This window comes from Ictidomys tridecemlineatus, chromosome 7 (assembly GCF_052094955.1).
Source record: "Ictidomys tridecemlineatus isolate mIctTri1 chromosome 7, mIctTri1.hap1, whole genome shotgun sequence".
In the NCBI taxonomy this organism is placed as follows: domain Eukaryota; kingdom Metazoa; phylum Chordata; class Mammalia; order Rodentia; family Sciuridae; genus Ictidomys; species Ictidomys tridecemlineatus.
The window spans coordinates 75433437-75457804 of NC_135483.1; the positions used below are offsets into that span (position 1 = coordinate 75433437).

The 24368-nt window shown below is 39.9% G+C and overlaps 1 protein-coding gene across 1 annotated transcript; it reads left to right on the plus strand.

Moving 5' to 3' along the window:
* Window positions 1-3920: 3920 nt before the first annotated feature.
* Alkal1 (ALK and LTK ligand 1) lies at window positions 3921-24043 on the plus strand. The gene is made up of 4 exons (XM_005332312.3): window positions 3921-4107; window positions 20392-20445; window positions 22827-22907; window positions 23979-24043. Exons 1-4 carry the CDS (start codon window positions 3921-3923, stop codon window positions 24041-24043), a joined length of 387 nt encoding a protein of 128 aa, XP_005332369.2.
* The last annotated feature ends 325 nt before the right edge of the window (window positions 24044-24368 follow it).

A 24368-nucleotide genomic window follows, 5' to 3' on the forward strand; every position in this document is an offset into this window, starting at 1 on the left:
CCAGGTGCCACTAGCTGCAGCTTTCATTTAGAAACAACGGTGCCAAATCTTCTACTCTTCATCTTGGTTTTGCCTTAGAAAGAGAATGGACTTGGTGTGCTGGCCAATTTCAATTTTCGTCACCGTTTTCCAGAGGGAGGCACCAGAATGGTTTCCATACTTATATGGATGATTCCAATCTTTTTGGTGCAAACTAAGACTGAGTCCAGAGAGCATGGGTGGTAAATATTTAGGGACACTTCATTTGTTCAATTTATTAGTGAATTTATAAAGAAAAAAAAAAACAAGTACCTTGAATGTCAAGGCTTAAAAAAATAGCTTTTAGCTTGTACACTTTTTAAAACATTGAACTATTTAAAATGTTAGTAACTAAGTACATTTTTCATAGAGTTAATCCCTTGTTTATACATTAGATAATAAGCCATCAACAAGTACTACTGAGCAGGTATCTACATAAACATAAAAACATTGTTTCCCTGGAACTAGCTAGAAGGAGCTGAGGCAAGTAGCATGAAGGGGAGATGATAAGAAGGAAAAAGAAAAAAACACAGATCAAAAGCAAAGAGATAGGCAACCTGTTTATTTATGAAAAAATTATTGTTTTGGATAACTAGATCCCTGAAGCCAATGCTTCACACAGGCAAGGATTTTGTCTATTTTATCCACTACTGTAGGTTCGTAGTTTTCCTCTGTGCCTGGCTTGTAATTTGCCTTCAAAAAAAAATTTTTTTTTAATTACTGGGGATTGAACCCAGGGGTGCTCTGTCACTGAGCTACATCCCCAACCCTTTTAATTAATTAATTAAATTTTTATGCCAGGGTCTTGCAGAGCACTGTGATGCATGCCTGTAATCCCAGTGGCTCAGGAGACTGAGTCAGGAGGATAGCAAGTTCAAGACCAAATTTAGCAAGGCCCTAATCAATTTAGTGAGGCCCTGCCTTAAAATAAATAGGACTGGGGATGTACTTAATGGTAAAGTACTTGTGGATCCAATCCCTGGTACAAAAAAAAAAAAGAAGAAAGGAAAGAAAGAAAGAAAGAAAGAAAGAAAGAAAGAAAGAAAGAAAGAAAGAAAGGAGGGAGGGAGGGAGGGAGGGAGGGAGGGAGGGAGGGAAAGAAAGAAAGAAAGAAAGAAAGGAGAGAGGGAGGGAGGGAGGGAGGGAGGGAGGGAGGGAGAGAGAGAGAGAGAGAGAGAGAGAGAGAGAGAGAGAGAGAAAGAAAGAAAGAAAGAAAGAAAGAAAGAAAGAAAGAAAGAAAGAAAGAAAGAAAGAAAGAAAGAAAGAAAGAAAAGTCAGGTTATTTACAAGTCTGGTACTGGCCTCTTGCAATCTTCCTGACTCAGCCTTCTGAGCCTGGGATTACAGGCATATGCCACTCTGCCCAGTTACCTTTAAATAATTTTGTTGACTAAATAAAATTGAATTTCAGAACTACCTAGATTACAGATTCATGGGCACCTCCTATGGAACAGGATCCCTAAGAATGCGGAGATTCGTGATTGTTCCCCTCCCCCTCCCCATGGAGGTCGAGTTTGGCCCTGAACTCCTGTGCTGTTTGCTGGAACTAGACATGTGCCAAGATACTCAGTTCTGGAATTTGCATTCTTTGCACACCATCTCTGCCATAAGCCTCTCTGTTACATAGCATACATCCAGAGAACCTCTGGAGTTCAGTCCCTTCACTTTGCCAGAGAGAAAATTCAGGCTACATGTCTTGTTCAGGTTCCCATGGATAACACCGTAGCAAAAAGTAAAGCCTAAATTGCCAATCTCTGAAAAGTTCACTGGTTTGTTTACTTTCTTTAGGTTTCAGTATATGGGAAAACAATCCAGCTTCCAGGTTGTTTCCCCTGATGGGTGCCTTGGGGTCCATTTCTGTATGGCTCCTCTCAGCAGCATTGCAGATGGCATGTTTTCAGAGCAGTCCCCAGCTTATATTTCTAATTAAAAAAAAAAAAAAACTAACTTTTGTCAGTGTCCATAAACTTCTAATGTTTTCTTACTTCACATGGTGGAGGAAAAGTTTACTCCACCTAACTAGGACCTTCAGACTTACTTCATCTTTTTTGCTCTTAAGCTCTTCCTTGTTTCCTAAGTGGAAGCCATCTTTATATGCCATGTGTTCCCTTAGGAAATACCAGAATCTTATGCTACTATAATAGTAGAGTGGTGGGGAGAGGACATCTTCACTTGTAGGCCAGCGTCCTCAGGAGTTTCATGAAAAGGCATGATGTGATAGGGCTCTGGTAAAGCTTGCTTTGCTTCTCCATTTTCCTGAGCCTGCTGAGAATGCTAAGCAGACAAACTATACGAATGAGTTAGGCTTATTTTTCAGTTCATGAAAGACAAGATCACTTTGTAGAGAAATTTGACATTGGAGAAATTTAAGGTTGAGTAGGACACAGTGGCATGACTGTAATCCCAGCAACTCTGGAGGCTGGGGCAAGAGGATTGTGCCATCCAGGCCAGCCTCAGCGACTTTGTCTCAAAATAAAAAGTAAACATAGATAGATAGATGGATAGATCCATAGATCTATAGATAGATAGATAGATCCATCGATCGAACCCAGAGTTTAACTCAGTGGTAAACTGTGCAGGGTTCAATTTCCAGTACCATAAATAAATATATAAATAAATAAGAAGAAAGGAATAAATAAATTTGACGTTGTTGCGATGCACGGTGGAACCTCGGCTACCTTTGGACATTTCCTTCTGTCTATAGTTCACATATTTGCCACTTTGTATGGCATAATTTGATGTGAACATACTCTATATACAGAGTTACAAAAAAAAATCGTGCTGTGAATGGATAATTATGAATGTAATGCACTCCACTATTGTCATGTATGTAAGAAATAAATAAAATAAATTAATTAAAATAAATAAAAAAACCAATATGATCACTAATTGATTGACAAGCAATTTCAACATATCCCAATATATTTAACCTAAAGCAGTAAAGTAGCATGAAGTGAGTAGACCACATCGTTTTCATAGCACAGTTTTATCAGAAATGCTCACTTGGTCAGAACGAATGGGCTTAATCTCATTTTTTAAAAAATTGTCAGCACCAGCAAAACTTTTGGAAAAGACGCTCGCCTGGCATGAGTGCAACTGGGGTTCGATCCTCAGCACCACATACAAACAAAGATGTCGTGTCCGCTGAAAACTAAAAAATAAATATCAAAAAAATTCTCTAAAAAAATAAAAAGTTAAAAAAAAAAACAACTCAGCCATCTGCATTGTTGGGCTACATGATCAATCTTGGCCATTTCACCTGCAGAAGCGCTAAACGGATGACTCTGGGGAAGAAACCCAGGGAGGCCAAGCGAACTAAGCCTCTGTGGTCCTTCCTGCAGAGTCTCAGATCTGGTTTCTCAGCTTCATCCCGCCAGGGGTAGAGGCCCCCAGGCAGATTGGGCTTCCTGGAGTGTGGCGAGGGTTTCCGATGCGACCAAATGGCCAGCTCTCCCCAAACCCCATGCCCTTCCCAGGGTAGCCGTGACCAAGAGGTCCAGCCTGGTCCCTGGGAGACGGTCCGTCGAAAGCCCAGAAGACCGTACTGAACCGCACGCTGTGTCACCTGGGTTGACAGTACCGACTTCCGAGGGTCCCGCACTCAGAGACACGCCTTCGTCCTCGGGGACCACCCCGAGGTCCCCAGGCGCCGCCCCGCCTCCGGTCCCCGCCCCGAGCCCCCGAAGCGCTTAGACTTCAGCCTGCGCTAAAGTCGAAGTCCGGACTCCGCTCCAGCCCGACGCCCCAGGGACACAGCCCACTACGCGCGGGCTGCGCGGAGTCCGATCCCCTCGGTGGCCGCTATCCCAGTCCTACTGGCCCTGCCCTGGGCTGCAGACCCTCCGAACCCGCCTCAGCATCCCTCCTGTGCCTTTTGCACTTCTTCTCCCGGCGCAAAGGACATGCGGCCAGCTAAGCCAGGCTCTCCGCTGCCCGCGCTCCTCTTGTTGGCTCTGGCTTTGTCCCCGCCGGGGACCCAGGGAAGGCCCCGGGGGCGCAGAGCAGCTCCTGTCGTCTCAGAGCCCAAACCGTTGCTCTTCCTCCCTGCAGCGGGGACGCGCCCGGCTCCTAGCGCCTCCAGGAGCTCAGGTAAGTCGTGGCAGTCCCATCCCATCCCATCCTTTGCCGGAGCCCTTTGGAACTGGGTAAGACATTTGCTCTTCGAAGCCTGAATCAAGCACAACAGAGAACAGACTGCAGATTCCCTGTCGGGGAAAAAGATGGGATGGGCTTATGAGATTTACCATGGTTGAGACTTAAATAACAAAATTGGTCCGGCAAAGACATCGTCTTTATATGCCCCTTTCCAGGTGTGGAAACCTTTTTGGAAATAACCTGATAGAGCAGATGAAAGACCTGGGTTTGAGTCCCATGGGCCAAGGATAGTGGAGGGGTGATGTAATTGTCAGAGCCTCCTTTCGGGGTCTTTTGGGGGTTTTGAGAATTAACTAACCTGACTGCCCTCAGAGACCCATTATGCAGGAATGCCCCTCTCCTTCCCCTTCCAGCTGGCCATAGTAAATGGGTGATTAATTCCACTTTCCACGGGCTGCTGTGGCTGGTGTTAATGGGACCTTTCCTGAGTCTGCTTAGAAGGGTGGCAAATGCTGCCAGCTCCCAAATCAACACTGGACACTTTGTACTTAGATGCCTAAGAAGGTGGGAGGAATGACAAGGGAAAAAAACTGCCACTATATAGGGTCATGTGACACCCAAAGGTTCAGAAGACTGTGTGACTGAAAAGGAAAAGAGAAAAGCCCAGTGAATAGGTCAGGGGCAGCTGGGCTGATGTTGGGAACCGGAGTAGCAGGAAGCAAGGTGGGGAGGGGAAAAGAGAGAAGCTATTTAAAGTGACTCAGTTCACATCCTGCAAAAACCAAGCCAGGTGGAGTTGCTGGCAGAAATGGAAAGCCAGCGGTTCCATCTCCGGAGCCACTTGGTGGCCTGCACCCGGAAAGACCAAGCCCAGGGTGCATCTTCCACCTGGTGGTCATGCCATAGTTCGCAAGGATTCTTCTGCCTCATACTCTACTTTTAAGAAAGCCAAGAGGGATTTCTAGTACCCTGCTTGGTTTCATGGTACTGTGGATTGAACACAGAGCCTCATGCACGCTAGGCAAGTTCTCTACCACTGAGCTACATTCCCAGCTCTTTTTAGAATTTCGTATTGAGGTCAGGCATGGTAGCACATGATGTAGTCCCAAGTAGCTCAGGAGGTTAAGGCAGGATGATTGGGAATTCAAGGCCAGCCTCAGCAACAAAGCAAGGCCCTAAGTAACTTAGTGAGACCCTCTCAAATTAAGAACTAAAAAGAGCCGGGGACATGTTTCAGTGGTTAAATGCCCCTATGTTCAATCCCTGGCACCAAAATAGTAATAATATAATAATAATATATATATTTTTCACTCTGAGACAGTCTCACTATGTCACCCAGGCTGGCTTTGAACTTCTGATCCTCCTATCTCACCCTCCTGAGTAGCTAGGCTTTCAGGTGTGCATCGCCACATCCAGCTCTACTTTTCTTTCATAAGAGTTATGACATCATATGTATACTTATTCATTCCACAAATGGCCACCTGTCTTTACATGGCAGTCATTATGTAGAGGGCTGAGGCTACCCAGAGCAACCAGCAGCTAGGTGTCTGCTGTTTCCAGTAAGCTCAGGGTGTGGAGGGAGGGGAAGGCTTGAGCAAAATGTTCTGCAGGATTCCCAGAGTGAATCAGAGGGAGATGATGGGGAGGCTGAGATGGATCTGAGAAGAGTGTGTGGAGGACCTGGGTGGAGACTTTCAGTCTGACTGGCAGGTAGAAAGCCCTCAAGAAGGGGTGGAGTGGGCATAGTGACCACAGCAGGAGCATACCATGTTGCTGCCACACATGATCATATACTTCAACTTACAATCATTGTTCACCCAAGTATTTATCTCAGACTATGCCGTGTCAGTTTGGAATGTAAAAGGAGTGGGAGAAAGTCGCAACCACAGAGCATTTATGGAAATACATTAATTCAGATCTTGTGTTTCATTTAAGTCTTTTTGGTTAAAGACAGTGAAAACTTACTGAAGTGAATTAAGAAGAAGAAAACAGAATATTTTATTCCAAGTTAAAAGTGCTAACAATCTGATGCTGTGCATGGTGGCCCATGCCTGTAATCCTAGTGCCTCTGAAGGATGAGGCAGGAATATCGCAAGTTCAAAGCCAGTCTCAGCATCTTGTCGAGGCCCTAATCAATTTAGTGAGACTCTGTCTCTAAATAAAATATAAAAAGGGGCTGGGGGGATGTGACTTAGTGGTTAAGTAGCCCTGGGGTTAATCGCCAGGACCAAAGAAAAAAAATGTGGTAACAATTTAAAGTTGTTTTTTAATTTTTATTTATTTATTTTTGTTTCTTTTTGTACCGGGGATTGAACCCAGGGGCGCTTAACCACTGAGCCACATCCCCAGCCCTTTTTATATTTTATTTTGAGATAGTGTCTCATTAAATTGCTGAGGCTAGCTCTTGCCTTAGCCTCCAAAGCTGCTGGGATTTCAGGCATGTGCCACTGTGACCGGCAACAATCTAAAGTTTTAAAAATCAATATAGTCTGATAGAAAGTGACCTGTGGGTCACCCAAAGTCCCTTGCTTTCTCTACCTGATTGTAGTGATCTCAACCTTTGATTATGGCACTTTATTCATATGGGGAGAACAAGGGTGGCACATTACATCTGAAGTTTCCTATGAAAGGAACACTTGGACATGGATCAGGGACAAACAAGCACATGAATATAGAGAGGACAAGGACCCATCTGGAAGGTCTCATAGGAAATGCTCAAAGGGTGCTAGGTGTCTTAGCTTATTCAAGAGGAAACATCTCCCAGGTACTAGAGGTTAAGGACCTCTCACCTGTGCCAGATGGGTCTGGAATTCTGTCCCCAGGATTCTGCAGCATAATAAGCACCATCATGTACATGCTCTGGGTTCTGAAATCTCTGCTCTGCATGAAAGTAGAAAAAACTAACTCTGGCTCAGTTTCTTCTCCTACTAGTCTCACAACACAGATCACTTCTGACATCAGATGTGTTGGTTTTCCCCCACACCAAGCAAGCAGTTGATTCTGCAGGATATACCAGCTGAGTATCCTTTAATCCAATTCACTTTCTATCTGGAGACAGTGTCAGATCCCTCAGGTCTAAGACCCAGTCCCTAAAACTGAAGTCCTCGTCAGATGCCTGTGTGAAGCCCCAGGTCATTTTACCAGTGCTTCTGACTGACCAGCTACTACCAGTCAGTGTTGCTGCTACTCCCTGTTCAGGTTCCATTAATTGTCTAAGTGGCTGTCAAGGAAACATGTTTACCAATTCATGGAGAGTTCACTACCTCATCATGATTGATTAAATCACTGGCCATTGGTGATCAACTTTACCCTTAGCCTCTGCTCCCTCCCTGGGCGTTGAGAGAGAATGAAAGTCCCACTCATCTTGTCCTGCCTTGGTCTTTCTGACAACTAGCCCCTATCCTGAAGCTACCTGAGGACTACCAGCCCTCAATCAACTCAGGAGCATGCAAATGCATATTATCACTTCAGAGATTTCAAGGACTTTAGGATTTCTATTCCAGGAAGTCCAAACGAATATTTCACAATATCACAGTGTAGAGTGCTTTCTTCCTTCTCAGGCAACTTCTTTACACTCACAGGTAAGGTTGGAAGTGAGAGGATCATAACCAGGCTGAGGGAGCAGTAAATATGAAAACTGGAGTCAAGATGTGGACAACATGCAGTTACTCTCAAGGTTGTAGTTGGGGTGGGGGGGAGGTGTGAGCTTTGGGTTCCAGGAGCACATGCAATTCACCATCCTTGGCTGTCCTTCCTCCCCACAATGCATTCACTGTTCATGCACATATTCAGCCATTTATTCAGCCACTCAACACGCATTGGCAATCACTGATAGGCTTGGGATTGTAAAGTTCACCATTTTTTTTTTATTTTTTAACTTGCTCTTGGAGTTTAGGTCAGCTGAGAAATCCTGCCAAGTTCTAGAGTTTGGGTCATCCTTTTCATTGTCCTTTCTGCCATCTTACTCCAAGCTCTCATGAGAGTGTTATAAGGACCTTCAATATTGTCTCCCTAACTTATTTAATAGCCCCACGATTATGTTTTTATTGGGATAAGAATTAGGAAGTGTGGGTTTTTATTCCCTTTACTCCCACCCTCTTGTTCCTGTTCCCTCTCCCTGTCCTGTTCTCTGAGCATCTCCACAGCAGAGGGAATAGAGTAGGAATTCTACCTCAAACTACCAGAAGAAAAAGGGTATTAGATGGGTTGGGGATGTGTCTCAGTGGTGGAGGGTTTGCATGCATGAGACCCTGTACTTGATTCCCAGCACTGCCCAAAAAAGGGGGGCATTGGAAATCTCACCCATCAGAACACAGAAAATCAGAGGCTGAGAAATGGGCCCTAATGCCAAGAGAAAAGAGGTTTCAAGGAGATTGAGATGTGATGTGGGGAGAGGGAACCGTAATGGGAACTGTTGCAAAGTTTAAATGTATTATTGCGTCTCCTTTTGCAACCTCGTTTCAAGAGATGTCAGTAAACATTGACGTTGTTTCTGTAGACTTTCTGGAGTCAGATTTGTATGGTTGTTTTAATGTAAAACTTTACTGACATGGAGCTTAGGGAAAAATTGTGAAAATTGATTTGGTGAGGTTATTTTGAACAATTGCAAAAAACATTTTAATAAGTAGTGTGGATGGAGCTGGTCCTTCTGCCGTCACAAATCTACAGTGGTTTCTTCATTTTCCAAGAAAGTTCTAATTCCGTTTGAAGGCAGGATATCTATGCTCACTTTGTGACTGTCCTTTGACTCTGACAGGGCTGCCTCCGGTGCCTTTGTGCCAGTGACAGTCTTAGTACTTGCTCCTTACAGATGCCATTCTGGCTTTGCGTCTGATATTCTGCTGTGTTCTAAAATGCACTTCTCTCATCTTTTCATATGGAACACTGTTCTGTCTATTTCCCTTGGAGGAAGATCAAACGGTTTTTCTTCTGTTCCCACACCTCTACAATCAACACAGAAGGCTTCTGTGACCTTGAAATTATTATTTTTTTTTAAATTTTGAGTCAGGGTCTCACTAAGTTGCCCATGTTGGCCTTCAAGTTATGATTCTCCTGCCTCAGCCTCCCAAATACCGGGAATTATAGGCAGGCATTGTGCCTGACTAATCCAGTTCAATTTCAGCATTATCTACCTAGATATAGGGTCAGACCCCACAGGTTGAGGCCTCAGTCCTCAAAACTATTCTCACTTCAAACACAGCTACCAAGTCTGAGCCTCTGACATTTTTGACTATTGAATGCATATAAAAACCTAGTTGAGGACAATGAAAATTATATTCATTTGGGGCTAATGAGGATTGAAATATTGGGAAAAAAAACAGATTAAAGAAATATCGAAAATGTGCTCCCAGGTTTTCCAAAATGGCAACTCTTTATAGCTTTAAATTGAAGGGGGTTGGGAATTACATCACTTGTGAGTCAGGCATTATAACTGGTACTGGCACAAGATAAGCTGTCTTCTAAGAAAGGGATTGGATGTGAGTTGTTTGGGGGAAGGGGTCCATTATTCAGGTCATCGATGCTCGACAATGTTTCAGGAGACTGCAGTTTAGCCCTGGGCAGAGTTCAGCTTGGTCTGATGGAATTCTGGGGACATATGTGAGGATGAGTAGGAAGTGCCCGTTTCAAAGGTTCAGCTACAGGTATTTCTCAGATCAGTTGTGGCCTCCCAACTCCATTTTAAGTGCTCTGGAACCAGTGCTACTCCATTTTGATTTTCTTCCTTGATGGAATCCACCAGCTACAAACTGGGGTCCCCACAACACCTTCTCAGGTTGGTTTAATTTGTTAGAGCAGTTCACAGAACTCAGGGAAGCATTTTGCTTATATTTATTGGATAAAATTTATTTAGGATATACAAAGGATATCCTATATATATTCTCTATATAAAAGATATACCAAGATGAAGAGATGTGTGGGATGAGGAATGTGGGGAAGGGGCGTGGCATTGCTATTCCCTCTCCAGGGTGAGCCGTCCTCCATGAATCTCACATGGACAGCTATCCAGGGCTCTCAGAACCCTTCCTTTTGGGTTTCATAGGCATGATTGACTAAATCACCGGTTCTTGTTGACCAACTCTTCCTTCAGCCTCTCTTCCATCCCTGGGCTGAGTCCCAATCCTCTAATCCTGCCTTGGTGTTTCTGGTGACCAGTCCCCATCCTAAAGCTACATAAGGGCTGCCATCCCTCAATCAACTCTTTGTCATGCAAAAAAGACACAGTTGCTTCAGAGATTCCAAAGATTTTAGCAGCTGTATGACAGGAAGCAGGTACAAAGAACAAATATATATTTCCCTCTTCTTTTGTGATGTCTCTGCATTTATTTAAAAAATATCTGAGCCCTAAATTCACTTTGCAAATATACCACAGCTCTGGCAAAATCTAAAAAACAAAACGAAACAAAAAAACTCATATGTACTTGAATACTGCTGGGTGTTGCATAATAATGTAATTTTACTCATCAAACCCAAATTCCCTCTATTGCAAGTCTTTTACTATTCTATCCACTCAGTCATGTTGGTAATGATTTACTTCACATGAATAAAATAATTATTTTGGCTACTTTGCATATCACCAGGGTGGGTACTTCAAAAAAATTTTAATGTATATGTTTAAGTTATGTACTCTGATGTTTTGGTAGACTTATATATAGGGAAATTATTACTACATTCAAACAAACATATCTATTACCTTCCACTTTAAAAATTTAAAATATTTTATTTGCCGAATTATTGAAGCTATTTGTTTTACTGAAAACTGTCTGCATGGGAGGAAGTCAAGGCAGAAAGATTATATATGATTTTCACCACGTAGTATATTTGACAGGTGCTATGATCAGAGGTCTGTTGGGCCTGGTAGTTAGAGTCTCTATGATCACAAACATAGGAAGTAGCCAGAGATGACTTACATGAATGAGCTCTTACCCATTCACAGTTTTTCTGGTAGTAATTGTTGCCTGCCTGTAGGAGTCCATTTATATAGCTGCCAAATGATGAAATTCTGTGCAGGAAGTTGACGGAATTACCTAGTGTGGCTTCTCCCTCCCTGGAGTGGCAGAGTCAGAGGAAACTACTTTACCACTCACGCATTGGCAAAACAACACGAGGATTTTAAAAAAACTTTTTTATGTTAATTTCTCCCTATGGCCTCAGTTTTAGTGCTGGAAATAAATTCTAAAGCATTTTGGAGCAGACTTCTAAGATTTTTTGTTGCTGGGTAGAAATGTAGACAAATAAATCCAGGCGATGTTTCCTTCATGTATATGACTGTAGAAAGTACCAGAATAGTGAGAAGTACAGCCCTGTCTGTATACTTTGCTTTTCTTTGAAGATTTTAGTTACTTGTGGTCAATTGAGGTCTGAGAATATTAAATGGAAAATTCCAGAAATAAACAATTCACAAGTTTTAAATTTCCTACCATTCTAAATAGCTATGAGATCTCATGCTGACTTGCTCTGGTCTACCCAGGTTATCAATCATTCTTTTGTCCAGTGTATTCATGCTGTATATGCTACCTTCCCATTAATCACTCGAACATTTGGGATATTAGATCAACTATAGTCTGTTGTGGTTTTTCAGTACTTACATTCAAATAACCCTCTTATTACTTAAATAGTGACCCAAAGCACAAAAGTAGTGATGCTGACAATTCAGATATGTCTAGGAGAAGATATAAAGTCCTTCCTTTAAGTAAAAAAGCAATAGTATAGTAAGATATTTTGAGAGACCATATTTCCATTACTATTTTTATCCTCATTATGTTGTTATGATTGTTATATTTTGTTATTATTGTTATTAATCCTTTACTGTGCCTAATTTGTAAATTAAGCTTTATCACAGATATGTATAATAGGTTAAAAAATACTGTACATAGGGTTTGGTACTAACTGCAGTTTTAGATATCCTCAGGACATCCTGCCGCGTACACCACCACCACCACCACATCCCCTCCCAACCCCCCAAAACCTTGGATAAGGGGGACTAAGACTTAGCATGTTCTGAAGTTTAGGCATTTGTTATGACTTTATATATTTATTTATTTTACTTTTTGTTTTATTTATTTATTTATTTATTTTCTTTTAATTAATTACACATGACAGTAAAATGATCTTGACATACATTTGAATCAGATAGGGGTATAATTTCTCATTATTATAACTTTTGTTCTGAATCTATCAGTACAAGCTGTCAGGAAATGATAGCTATAATATTTATATCATATTTAAAATGTATAGCCTATTATGCATTAATAAAAGCAACATTTTATTAAAATGTGATTCATTGAAGTTATAGTCTTTCTGATTATCTTTTTCAGTAATGATTTATTTTTTTCCCTGAAATCAAGTTGTATTTTTCTCCTATAGCATCTTCATATTGTAACTCATATTAGTTTGATATTACTTTATCTGTGTTGATGTGAGTTCCTTTAAGCTAGGACTGAGGATTAATTGTTTTGAATGCCCTTGGCCTACACAAGTCACAGTACAAAGTTGGCTGCCCCCCTCAACCCTGGCCAAGCTTCTAGTTTGGCAGTTCACTGTCTGCTGTCTCCTCATCCCAGCATGCAGCCACTGCTCTGTAGCTACATGATTCAGTGTGTTTTGAAAGTTAATCTGTGAAAAAAAGTTTCCCTGGCTTACCAGCTTCAGAAGCATGGCCTATGAAGTCCTGCCGAAAAGGAAACTTAATGTAAACCGCTATTATTCAAACTTTTTTTTTTTTTTTTAACTTAGCCTTACTGGAATTTCACAGAACTGGGTTTTGAAGGGTTCCATCTGGGGCAACTGTTTCAATCTCTGCAGGTAGGCCATCCCTCTCTTACCTAGGGGGACCCTGGCAAGAAGGATTGGGCTGAAGGAAAGAAGGAAAGATGAACTGGAGGAGGCAGAGGGATGAGGCAAGGGAATCATTGAGGAACAGTGACATACCATCTTTTAGGTGACAAGGCACCCTGCCATTCAATGGAAAAGTAAATATCTAGAGATGAGTTTAGCAAAGTGGCAACCTATTCATCTAAAATTTAAATGCTGTCCTTAAGAATGCAACTCTTGCTCACATTTTGTACTTCTGTGAACATTTTTTAAAACTTAATATACAAGCATTCAGCTTTGCTTGAATTTTAGAGAATCCATGATTACCGTTCATTTTAACTGCTCAGCATGTCGGCTTCACACATGGTGGACCTAAGGCAAACGACATGGGCCAACTTAAGGAAAACAAATCATCTTTATGAAGTTGTAGTTATCTGTGTGAAAACAAGGAAACAAATGCAATTAAACAATTTCAGTCTTCAAAGACAATTATTTTTGGCTGATTATTTGGTAAAAATTCCATTGATGTACCAAATACTATAATACTATTGACACTATTGATTTTTTTCCAGAATGTAGGTCTGTAGAGACAGCAAACCTGGGTTCTAGACTTGCTGAGGCCAACGGGCTGTGGCCTCTGGACAGGGTGCATTTGCAGTGTCTTAGGGAAGGGCCACTCCACCGGGGCCCTGTCTGTAGGTTCACAGGCTGAGGAAGCCTCTGCTCTGAGGAAGCCCTGCACTGGTGTCGGAGCAGTGGTGAATCTGAAAACGTGAATGCCCTCATGGCCACTCTGGAGCTTGCCTATATTTGTTTATAAGAGATTTTCTGTTGCCAGAAGATATGCCTACTGATAAGAAAGAAAAAACACAATGCACTTGTTGGGTTTGGAGTCTTATCTGTTTGTCTAATTTTTTTCCTGTGACTATTTTCTATATTCCTTCATAGATTAGAAAACAAAAGTTCTGTTTATACAGGGAAAGATTTACAGTTTGAATTTTAAGTCTAAAGTATAAAAATTAATTATTGCACTAATTAGTTGGTACTAATACATTAATCAATGCAGTGTTAAAATAGCAAGTTCTTGAAAATTCTTCATCAGTAGAGTAAAAATAAAAGATACTCCAGGAACTAGGGATGTGGCTTAGTGGAGAAGCATGTGCCTAGTAAGCAGGAGTCCTTAGGTTTTTAAAAACACGAAAGATCCTTCAGAAGAAAAAAAAAAGAAAGAAAGAAACTTAATACATAGGCTAGGTTATGTAAACAATGTGTATTAAACTTGTTTATCTTATAGATTGTCAATTTCAATTTAGTTTAGTTTTATTATTGTTACTGTTTGTGGTTTTATTCATACATTTTTTTTCTAAATCCCCATGTATTTCAATCTTAGGAAAAAAATATTTCCTGTGATTACATATTATGTTTTCAATATAATTAGCTAATTTTAAAAACTGACAAAAAATTTTAACATACAGTAGTCAGGTTTTGTTAGTCAGCTTTCCATTACTGTAACAAATACCTGAAAGATCAGCTTATAAAAATAAAAAAAGGTTTATTTTGGCTCACAGTTTTGGAGGTTTCAGTTTGAGATTGATTGGCCCTGTTGCTTTGGGACCTGTGACAAAGTAGCACATCACTCACTTCATCACTAGGATGCAAAAGAGGAAAAGGAAGATGCTGAGATCTTTCTATCACCTTCAAGGGCATACCTCCAGTTTCCAAAAGACTCCCCACTCAGCCCTGCCTATTAAAGGTTCTCCCACCTTCCTATATCCTAGCCGGAGTTCAGATCTTTAATACATATCCCAACACAGCACAGGTAGGAATTTAAGTGCACATTTCAAAAACACTCACAATAAGGCATTTTGAAATATTGGCAAACTAACTCTTGCTCAAAGAGTTCCCTTGCCTCATTTAGGAAGCAACATATTTAGAAACATTTTTATAGAAGGTGATATGGAGAGATAGGTTTTCTTTTAATCATTTTTGCATTGTTACCAGAGAATATAAAGACACGTGTGATTAGGTGACCATTCTTCCCAGTATCTGCCATCACCTATGTTTTAAAATATAGCTGGGATTCGTTTTATTCAGATATCACAAGACACACAGACTGAAAATGGTTGTCACGGAGGAAGACATTTCACTTCCTGAGTCCCTAGAAACAGGAGGCAGGACTCATGAGGTAGAGCCACACTGGGAGCACCTGGGCAGGTCAGGGGGCTAAGGGAGTGGAGAAAAGTGTGGGTAGGAGTTTTTATCGTGGTTTCTGTAGGCAACACGAGAAGGCTTAGGATTGGCTGGTTGGAATGTTTTCAGTGGACTCTGGTGCTAAGGGCCGGTTCCTGGCCCTACTGTGATTAGGGCAGGGGGACAGTGGCCCTGAGTCTGAAAGCGCAGTAGAGGAGGTTGGGGTGTGGGAGCTGGGTCGGTTGGTTGACCTAGGAAAGGCAAGTTTGCAGGTGAGTCTTTTGCCCTCTCTAGGAACTGGCCCTCATATTAGAAGAGACAGCCCTCCAGGGTCAGCAATGCCCCAAATGTCAAAGCATCAGAGTATAGAACACAAATTCATGATTAGTATAATTCATAGGACTAACTCTGACCTCCTTTGTGAACCTTACCTGTGTACCAGTCCTCATTATTTGTTCCTGCCTGTGGCGCTGCCTGATCTTCAGCCCATTCACTGCAGGCTACAGGCAATCTTAAACTTCCTTGGCCTCTGGGATGCCCTCCGTCTCCCTCCTTGCCTTCTTTAAATGATTTCTGTATTTCCACAGTTATTCTTGCTTTGTTCCCTGCTTCTCTGATGATTGCTTCTTCTCCCCTGACCTCCTCTTCTTCAGCCGCCCCAGGGATCCATTCTTGCCTGTGGAGTGTTCTGTGGAGTGATCATGTCTACCCCTCTAGTTTCAACTATTGCCTCTGTGCAACTGATTCCAAAATATATCTCCATCATTATTCCGTCCCTTGCTGCTTGGAATGCTGGGGATCAAACTAGGGCCTCATACATAGCTTGGTGAGCACTCTAGCACGGAGCTGCATCCCCAGCCCTGTTCCTTACTTTTTAAATTCACATAACCACAATGTGCTGGATCATCTGCTACAGGACTGTCAAACTTGATTTCTACTTAAATGAGTCTGCGCTTCTGCCTTCAAACTTACTCTCTGTCCTTTATTGCTGGCCTCAGTAATGACAACATTTTGATTCTTGGACATTGTGCTTCTAGGGTTATTTGCATTTATTATTAGATTAACAGCCCTCTGGGGTTTTCCAGTGGCTCAGTGTATTGATTGGCTTCTAGCTGCCTAATCAATCAAGAATAGTATTAGCATTGTGTTCTGTTTTTTGCTAGATAGTTTCCTGTTGTCCTTTGCTTATCATTCTTAATAACAGATTGCACCTAAAAAAAAGTTATCCAATGTAAAAGGCTTTTTATCTCTGTTTTTGAAATGGTAAGACTCATTTTTTTTAAATAAGTCTATGGAATGATGATTTTTAAATCTGAGAGGGAGATAACTAGTTTAGACAATTTTAAGTCAAATGTGACTATACCAAATAAACTGTGTTACAATAAGAAAACAAGGTCTGATGCTCTAGGTCTGCACCTAGTCTGCATTTCTGTCAAGCTCCCTAAAAATGCTGATGCTGCTGATCAGGGGAATATACTTTAAATAACAACAAATTGGAAAACAAGAAGGAATCCATTTGAACTTGCTTGATTACCTTGTGTGTTATTTACAACCTACATAAGCCTCATAAAATGTTGCATAAAAGAGAGTTAAATAATGCACTCATTTATTTAAATATTTTAACCTTAATGGAAGAGGCATGATATAAAAACATATATTTACAAGTACGTATTTATACATTTACAAGTATATAACAGTATAGCCTCTATGTGACTATATAAGAAAAGAGAAAGATATCTGTTTGGTGACTTTCCATTTTTTATATATATTATTTTTTAGTTGTAGTTGGACACAATACCTTTAATTTATTTATTTTTATGTGGTGCTGAGGATCAAACCAGGGCCTCACATGTGCTAGGCTAGCACTGCACCACTGAGCCACAACCCCAGCCCTTTTCATTTTTAAATACACTTAATTTTGTATTTTTAAACAGTATTGCTTGAATATGTTTAAAAGTTAATAGCATTTCCTATCTTGTATTTAATACATTTGAATTTTTCTCCAAGCACATTTTTCCTCTGTAATTCTCTCAGTAATAACATATTAAATATAGTTGTTCTTATTTTTTAAATGGAACTGTTTTTATATATTAAAAAAGATTAATAGTCCCATCTCCTTACTTAAAAGAATTGATAATTCTAGGAGCTTTGCAGCATTTCAATTAAAGTACCTCATGTAACACTGGTTTAAAACACGTGTCCTCATAAAGGAATGAGGGTCAACATTTATTTATTATTTATCATATCAGAGTGAACTATCTTAATGGAAAGATTTTAAGTTATATGAAGGTACAAACAAATAATAAACATTTTTCAGTATTTATTTTGTAATTGTTTTGCCTTTTTTTTTTTTTTCTTAACCAGAGATTGGACCCAGGGGTGCTTAACCACTGAACCGCATCCCCAGCACTTTTTAAAAAAATATTTTATTTAGAGTCAGGGTCTTGCTAAGTTGCTTAGGGCCTTGCCAAGTTGGTGAGACTGGCTTTGAACTCACAATCCTCCTGCCTAAGCCTCCCAAACCACTGGGATTCCATGCACCACAGTAGTGGAAAGCAGCCACTGATACCACGTAATCAAATGGACATGCTTGTTCCAAAAATCTTTATTTACAAGCACAGCTGTAATGCTGGATTTGGCTCATGGAGAGTCATTTGTCAACCCAAGGACAGAAGAGTGCAATTCAACACAAATTAAATTATTGAAAACTGTTGAATTGTCTCTGCATTTATTCTTGCTCCTCCATGTCAGGCATCACAACCTTTTGAAATTTTATTCTTAACATTTGTTTATTTAAAAAAATTGAATCATGTATAATGTTATTTTTATTGCATAAATTTAAAGTGTACAGCATGACATTTTGATAAACTTGTAACAGAGTAATGGTTACAATTGTCAAGCAAATTAACATATTGACACATCATACATCATGTCACCCTTACTTTTTATTTGTTTATTTTTTGGTAGTAACACCTAAATGTACCCTCTGAGAAGTTATTCTGCATCCCATACAATGTTAATAACGGTAGTCCTCACATTGTACATTAGATATTTGGACTTCTTCATCCTACATATCTGCAACTTTGCATCCTTTGACCTAATTCTCCATTTCCTTCCTCCCTTGTAATAATTTTTTTAAATGAAGCTTGACCATGTCATTCTCTTGCCTAAAGCCTTTTGTCTTCTCATCAGCCACAGAGTTAAGTACAAAGTGTGTAAAGGACTGTGAGGTTCATGTCCACCTACAACCTCATCTTGTGTCTCTTTCCCTCCCCTTCTCTCTCTTTAGCCCCCGTTGACATTTCTCAAATACCTGAGCACATAGCAGTGCTTCCATTTTTCCCATCTCTTTTTAATGAATTATCTCTTGCTCATTGCTTCAGGTGTCCAATTCCATGTCTCAGTTTAAGTTAAAGCAATCTGCTATATATCCTTACCTTCCTGTATGACGTTTGTAGTTTGAAATTAAAAGTCAAGCATATTAAAATGGTGGTTTTCTTGGTAGCTTATTCTGAGCACAAGTGCAGCTTAGATTGTTTCCATTTGAAAGGTAACAGCCCCCTCAGCCTTGAGTTCCTGGTCTCTTGTTAGCAAAGCAGGCTTCAGGTGATAAAAGGTGAGCAAAACAGTGGCTTTCTCCTCAGGAAGCCCATAATTCTGTAGTGGAGATGGACAGGCAGCCTGCACTCTCATGCTAATCAGAACGTGACAGCTGCTTGGATAGAAGTTACAAAATGTGTTATGAGGGTGGAGAAGAGAGGAAATTCACAGAAAATATGTAATTTTTTTTACAAACCTGGATGTCATCATTATCTCAGTGTCTACAGATTAAAATGATATTCTAAAATGTTTTTGGAAATTGAATTATATTTAAAGTCTATGAACACACCTTAGCCACAGCACTTTTTGTACTCAGCTGACTTATCGTTCAGAAAGCACAAATGTAGCCACCTGGCCAAATAGCACATAGTGTACTGATGTCACAGAGGTTGACCTGCTGTGTTTGGTGTATAGATTTTTGTTCTGGCTGGAAGAATATTAAAAACGACACCAAAAGATTTAGATAAAGAAATACTTTGATTTTCTCTGCTGCTTTATTATTCTGTATGAGTTTTGTTTGTCAAGTGCAGGTGTTTGTGCTCATCTGAGAGGGGAGCTTTGATCTCTGCAGCTACTGCCTGAGGTTGGCAATCCTGCCCTGAGCTCACCAGGGCTGAAGGGAGCCTGGGAGCTACTTCCTTGGCCAAGGCTCCCACATCCCCGCTGAGCTCCCAGCATGTAAAGGATGGTTAGAACTCCTGCATCTTCATTTCTAAGGCTCCCTTCTCCTGGCTTTCAGTGAAGTTGACCTCCTCAATGGGGTAGCTTAGACTCACCTATGGGGAGGTGGGGAGGTGACAAATGTTCACTTCCCTTTCATATTCATAGTATGTTTGACACCACACAGGAGTGGATCTGTAACAAAAACATTCTAAGTTTAAATATTTAACTGCCAACCAACCTTGAGGTTCAAGTTTAAATGTTCTCTCCTTCTAAATGACTTCCATATGCTCCTGAAGGGTTTTTATAAATTGCATTTTCTGGATGGCATATTTTTAGTGAGTACAGTTGAAGACTGAGATGTAGTTTGATTATTAAATATTATTTTATTTTAAACTCAAAGCCTTTTAAGTGGGAGAGTCTCCTGACCTGAAGTGTATTTCAATTTGTTTGCTCTGGCTGCTGCAGGGGAAAAAGGATTATAGGAAGGAGAGGACTGGTTAGGAGTCGGCTGCCAAAGTACAGTCACAAAACTATGAAGACTTGGACTAGCCTGTGTTAGTGAAAGAGGTAGGAGTGCATGGGTCTCCGATAAATTTTTAGATATGAAATCTATCAAATGAATTCACAGGCTGGATGGTGTGCTGGGAGAAGAAAGAAATCAAGTATAACTTCTTGGTTTTTGGTCTGAGCCAGGGGTAAAGTATGATGTCATTTACTGAGCCTGGAGAACATGGTGGGAAACAGGTCTAGGGCAGCCAGAAAGTCAGATGTTGATCTGTGACTGTGCACTTCAGAGAGGTCTGTATGTGCTCTGGTAGAGAGGTGGGGCAGTGAGCTCCACTGAGTTTTGGAGCCAGGGAATGGTCAGAACAGGAGAGGTGGAATTGAGATCAGTTACATAACTGCCATGGATTCATATGGTTAGTGCCTTTTAATGATAGCATATTAAGGATATTTTTTAAAGAGTGGAAATCATTTCAGAAATTCTAAAGTCTTCTTTTTTTTTCTTTTCAGAAATATTCCCAAGAGATTTGAACTTAAAAGACAAATTCATAAAGCATTTCACAGGTAAGCATACAACTTCTCAGTGATTTAGTTAAATAAGATGATTATATGCAGTTCCTCAGGAGACTGAGGCAGGAAGATTGCAAGTTTGAGGTGGGCCTTTGCAATTTAGTGAGACCCTGTCTCAAAAAAATCAAAGGGCTTGGGGATGTAGCTCAGTGGTAGACCACCCCTGGGTTCAATCTCTAGTACTGCAAACTAAATAGAAATTTAAGAAGATTGTATGCAACGTATTATGTTAAGTACTGGGGATATGAAGATAAATGTCTAGAAAAGGCTCATAGTCCAGCTGGTGACATGGATAAATGCTTTTAACTTGTATGAACTATAATGTAACCAGATTTTGATAAGTAGTAGAAGTATAAACAATGTTTTAGGGACACACAACAAGTGAATAATTTGGCAAAGAACCACCAAGGAAGGCTTTTGGTGGACATATTGAAGTGGGACTTTAAAAGATGAATAAAGTTTTCCTAAGGTGAGACATACATTCTTGTCAGTAGGAATTCATTGAGCAAGACATAAAATTTTGTAGTGTGTTTGGGAAAGGACAGGCAGATGGTGTCAATGGGCTATGGGTGAATTTAGGTATGGATGCATTGGGCCAAAGGGCAAATATATGATTGGAAAGGTAGGTTGGAATCACTGTGAACAATCCATTCATTCGGTCCAGTGGAATCCCACCAAATAGCTGAATGTGGTGACGGAGTCAGAAAGAGACCTCTGGAGACCAGTTTCAGAGAACTCGAATCACTTTATTATTGCATAAGCAAGCCTTTATGCATATTCTGTTACTGGGCAAATTTATCTGAGGGCCGTAATAGTCCAACGAGTGGCAACCAAAGGGCTGAAAGGTAAACAGCAAAAAGCAGAAGGAAAAGGAAGACACTGTGTACAGGAGGGTGGACAGGTTACCATGGTGATGGGGCTTGGTTGTGCTCAGTGTTCCAAACCACAAATATCCAGACCCAAGGTGCCCAACACATGTTGAGGACAGAGGACAGCCAATGGGGCACAATAGAAGTTTTTGGAACAGGGGAGAGACAGACTTTCATATGCCACATCTTTTTTAAAAAATATTTTTTAGTTGTAGATGAACACAATATCTTTATTTTATTTATTTATTCTTATGTGGTGCTGAGGATCGAACTCAGTGCCTCACGTGTGTAGCAAACGCTCTACTACTGAGCCACAACCCCAGCCCTCGTATGCCACATCTTTTTAATTTTATTTTTAATTTAACTAATTCATTAATTTGTGGTACTAGGTGAACCTAAGGACACTGTCACTGAGATACATCCCCAGCCCTTTAAACTTTTTTTTTTTAATTTTGACATAGAGTCTTGCTAATTTGTGAGACTGGTCTCAAATTTGTGATGGTCCTGCCTCAGTCACTGAGATAACAGATGTGCTCAGTAATAAGCCACATCTTAAGCACAGACAAAATGCTCTCTCTTGACACTTTCATTCTTCTTCATATCAACTTTGTGAATTATTTTCAAATCATCCCATGCCCCAAGTTTTGAAAAAATCACTAAACTTATTACCAACAGTCTACCCTTGTTACCGCTATTGCCTTTCCGTTCCTAATCATCTCAGCTACCTTTTATTGTTTTATATCTCCGACTTATCATGTGGGGAGAAATGTAGTTTTTCCTTGTAGTTTTCCCACTTGATCAAATCTGAGGGCCATATTTGTTAACTAAGTTTAATATGAGTGTCATGAAGATCAAGTGAAGATTCGCCTACTGCATGAGTGAGTGTCAGGTATTCAGTGTGACTGTCCTGACTGTGGAGTCTCCATAAAAAGCAGATTCCAGTTGGAAGGATGAAAGTTTTGGTGAAGTCTATCAGAAATTTATGTGAACAGATGGAGAGAAGTCTCAAGGTCTTGCCCAATTTATGGTAATCCTGGACACTAAGATTAAACACACACATCACTTTAATTTTTTTAAAATGGAATAAATGTCTCTGCATATAAATATAATTTTCTATTAAATAAAAAAATTGGAGAACGAAAAGTAGAAACCAAGGATATTGATTTTATATTCTTTGTAACCACTTACTTTGTTCCCTACAGATTTCTTTCCTCTCTCTGGTGTTTTTACCTTCCAGCCATTCTAGAGGGTTCTATTGGAAGCAAAGGTTCCATTATGTGAGAGGTTGAGAATGCAGAATGAATTTATATTGTTTTTCATAGATCAGAACTCATTACCTCCCACAGAGTCTGGTTGCAGGGAAGTGGAGAAGGACTCTGGAGCAAGTTCTTTTAAGGACAAGCAAGATGTAAACTCCAGTTATATTATTTCCATCCGTAAAGTGCTAGCAATTTGTTTGGGAAACATGCCTGTGTTTATAATGAGCATTCTTTTCCTGTCCTCTAGGGCCAGTCACATTTTCGGCTGAATGTAGCAAACATTTCCATAGACTGTATCACAATACCAGGGATTGCTCAGTGCCAGCCTGTAAGTCACTTGGACAGTTTTTTTTTAATCCTATCCAGCAATAAATGCATGTCATTTTAAGCTTTAACTGTCTTGGGGTGGGACATAATAGACTAAACATTGCAAGAGATGCTATTTATAACACTGACAGTACTTAAGGTTTGTGTGTGCTGTTGAAACTATAAGAACAAAATCACATTCTAGCTGGGAATATATCCAAATCTGAAAATAGCAGATTTCCTTAAAGACCAAAGTGTTTGTTAGGATTGAAGCCTTTTATCATTATTCAAATTCCTTGGCATAAATAAAGTGCTCTCTCACATAAATGAAAAAAAGTAAGATGATTATGGAGCATAAGTCAAAATTTCCTCCTAAGTTATTTTAAAGTAAATATTTTTAATATCATGTCATTTGTACAAAGGGTGCTGGATTTTTCTGAATGTTGATAGCATGTGTTATAAAGTTTGCTCTAATGAATTCTTTTGGATACTTAAATTACTGAAGTTAATGATTCCAAACATAATATTTAAGTGTTATCATTTAAAATATCCAAAGTATGATTATGTGTGGTAACTGAGTTGGCTGTTTTTAAATTTCTTTCCAAGCCTAAACTTTCCTTTAAAGAAAACAAATTTTAAGAAATTTGTTTCTTATTAACTACATTGCTTTTCTTGAGAAATATTTAATTTTACTTAGGTTGTTGTGTCAGATTTGTTGTAAGTTTTTCAAAAACAACTTGCATCTAATAGCTCAGAGAAACAAAGCACGTTGGCTTCAAGGCAAAATCACTAAATGATAAAGCAGTGTGGGGCAGAAAGTTCAGGCTTTGGGACCAAACTGTTTCCCAGCTATGGGAGAAGTAATACTTTGAGGCTCTTTTCTCATCTCTAAAGTGAAGACAACAATCATACTTTTCTATTATGTTACTGGAGCAATTAATGGGGAAAAAATCCATGTTACGCACGCACTTCATACATTAAGTGCTTTTTAAGTTATAGATATTGTTATGTGATTTAATGACAATAATTAACATGATTTTCCTTATATTTATAGTAACTATACACCTAATCTACCTTCTACTCCTTCTCCTAGATTACAAAAGATGTGCCAGGTTGCTAACAAGATTGGCAGTGAGTCCACTCTGCTCGCAGACCTAGAAAATCTACCCTGGGAGTATGTACTTATTTATTTTTCTTATGCTGTTTAGTAGTCTTTTTTAAAGTTTTTTTTTTAAATTGATGGTTCTGGGTCTTCCACATGCTAATTAAGCATGCACTCTATTTCTACTGAGTTACATCACCAATCCTATAAAGTCTAACCAAAATTTGAACAATTTGAACAATATAAGAATCCAGGAAATTGATCATATCCATACCTACTGAGCTTAATCTGGATTTTTCACTGTGCTTTAACTTGATCAAAATATGCTATTTGATAAAAAAAAATTAATTTTAAAATGTCCACTATAGAGATTACATTAAA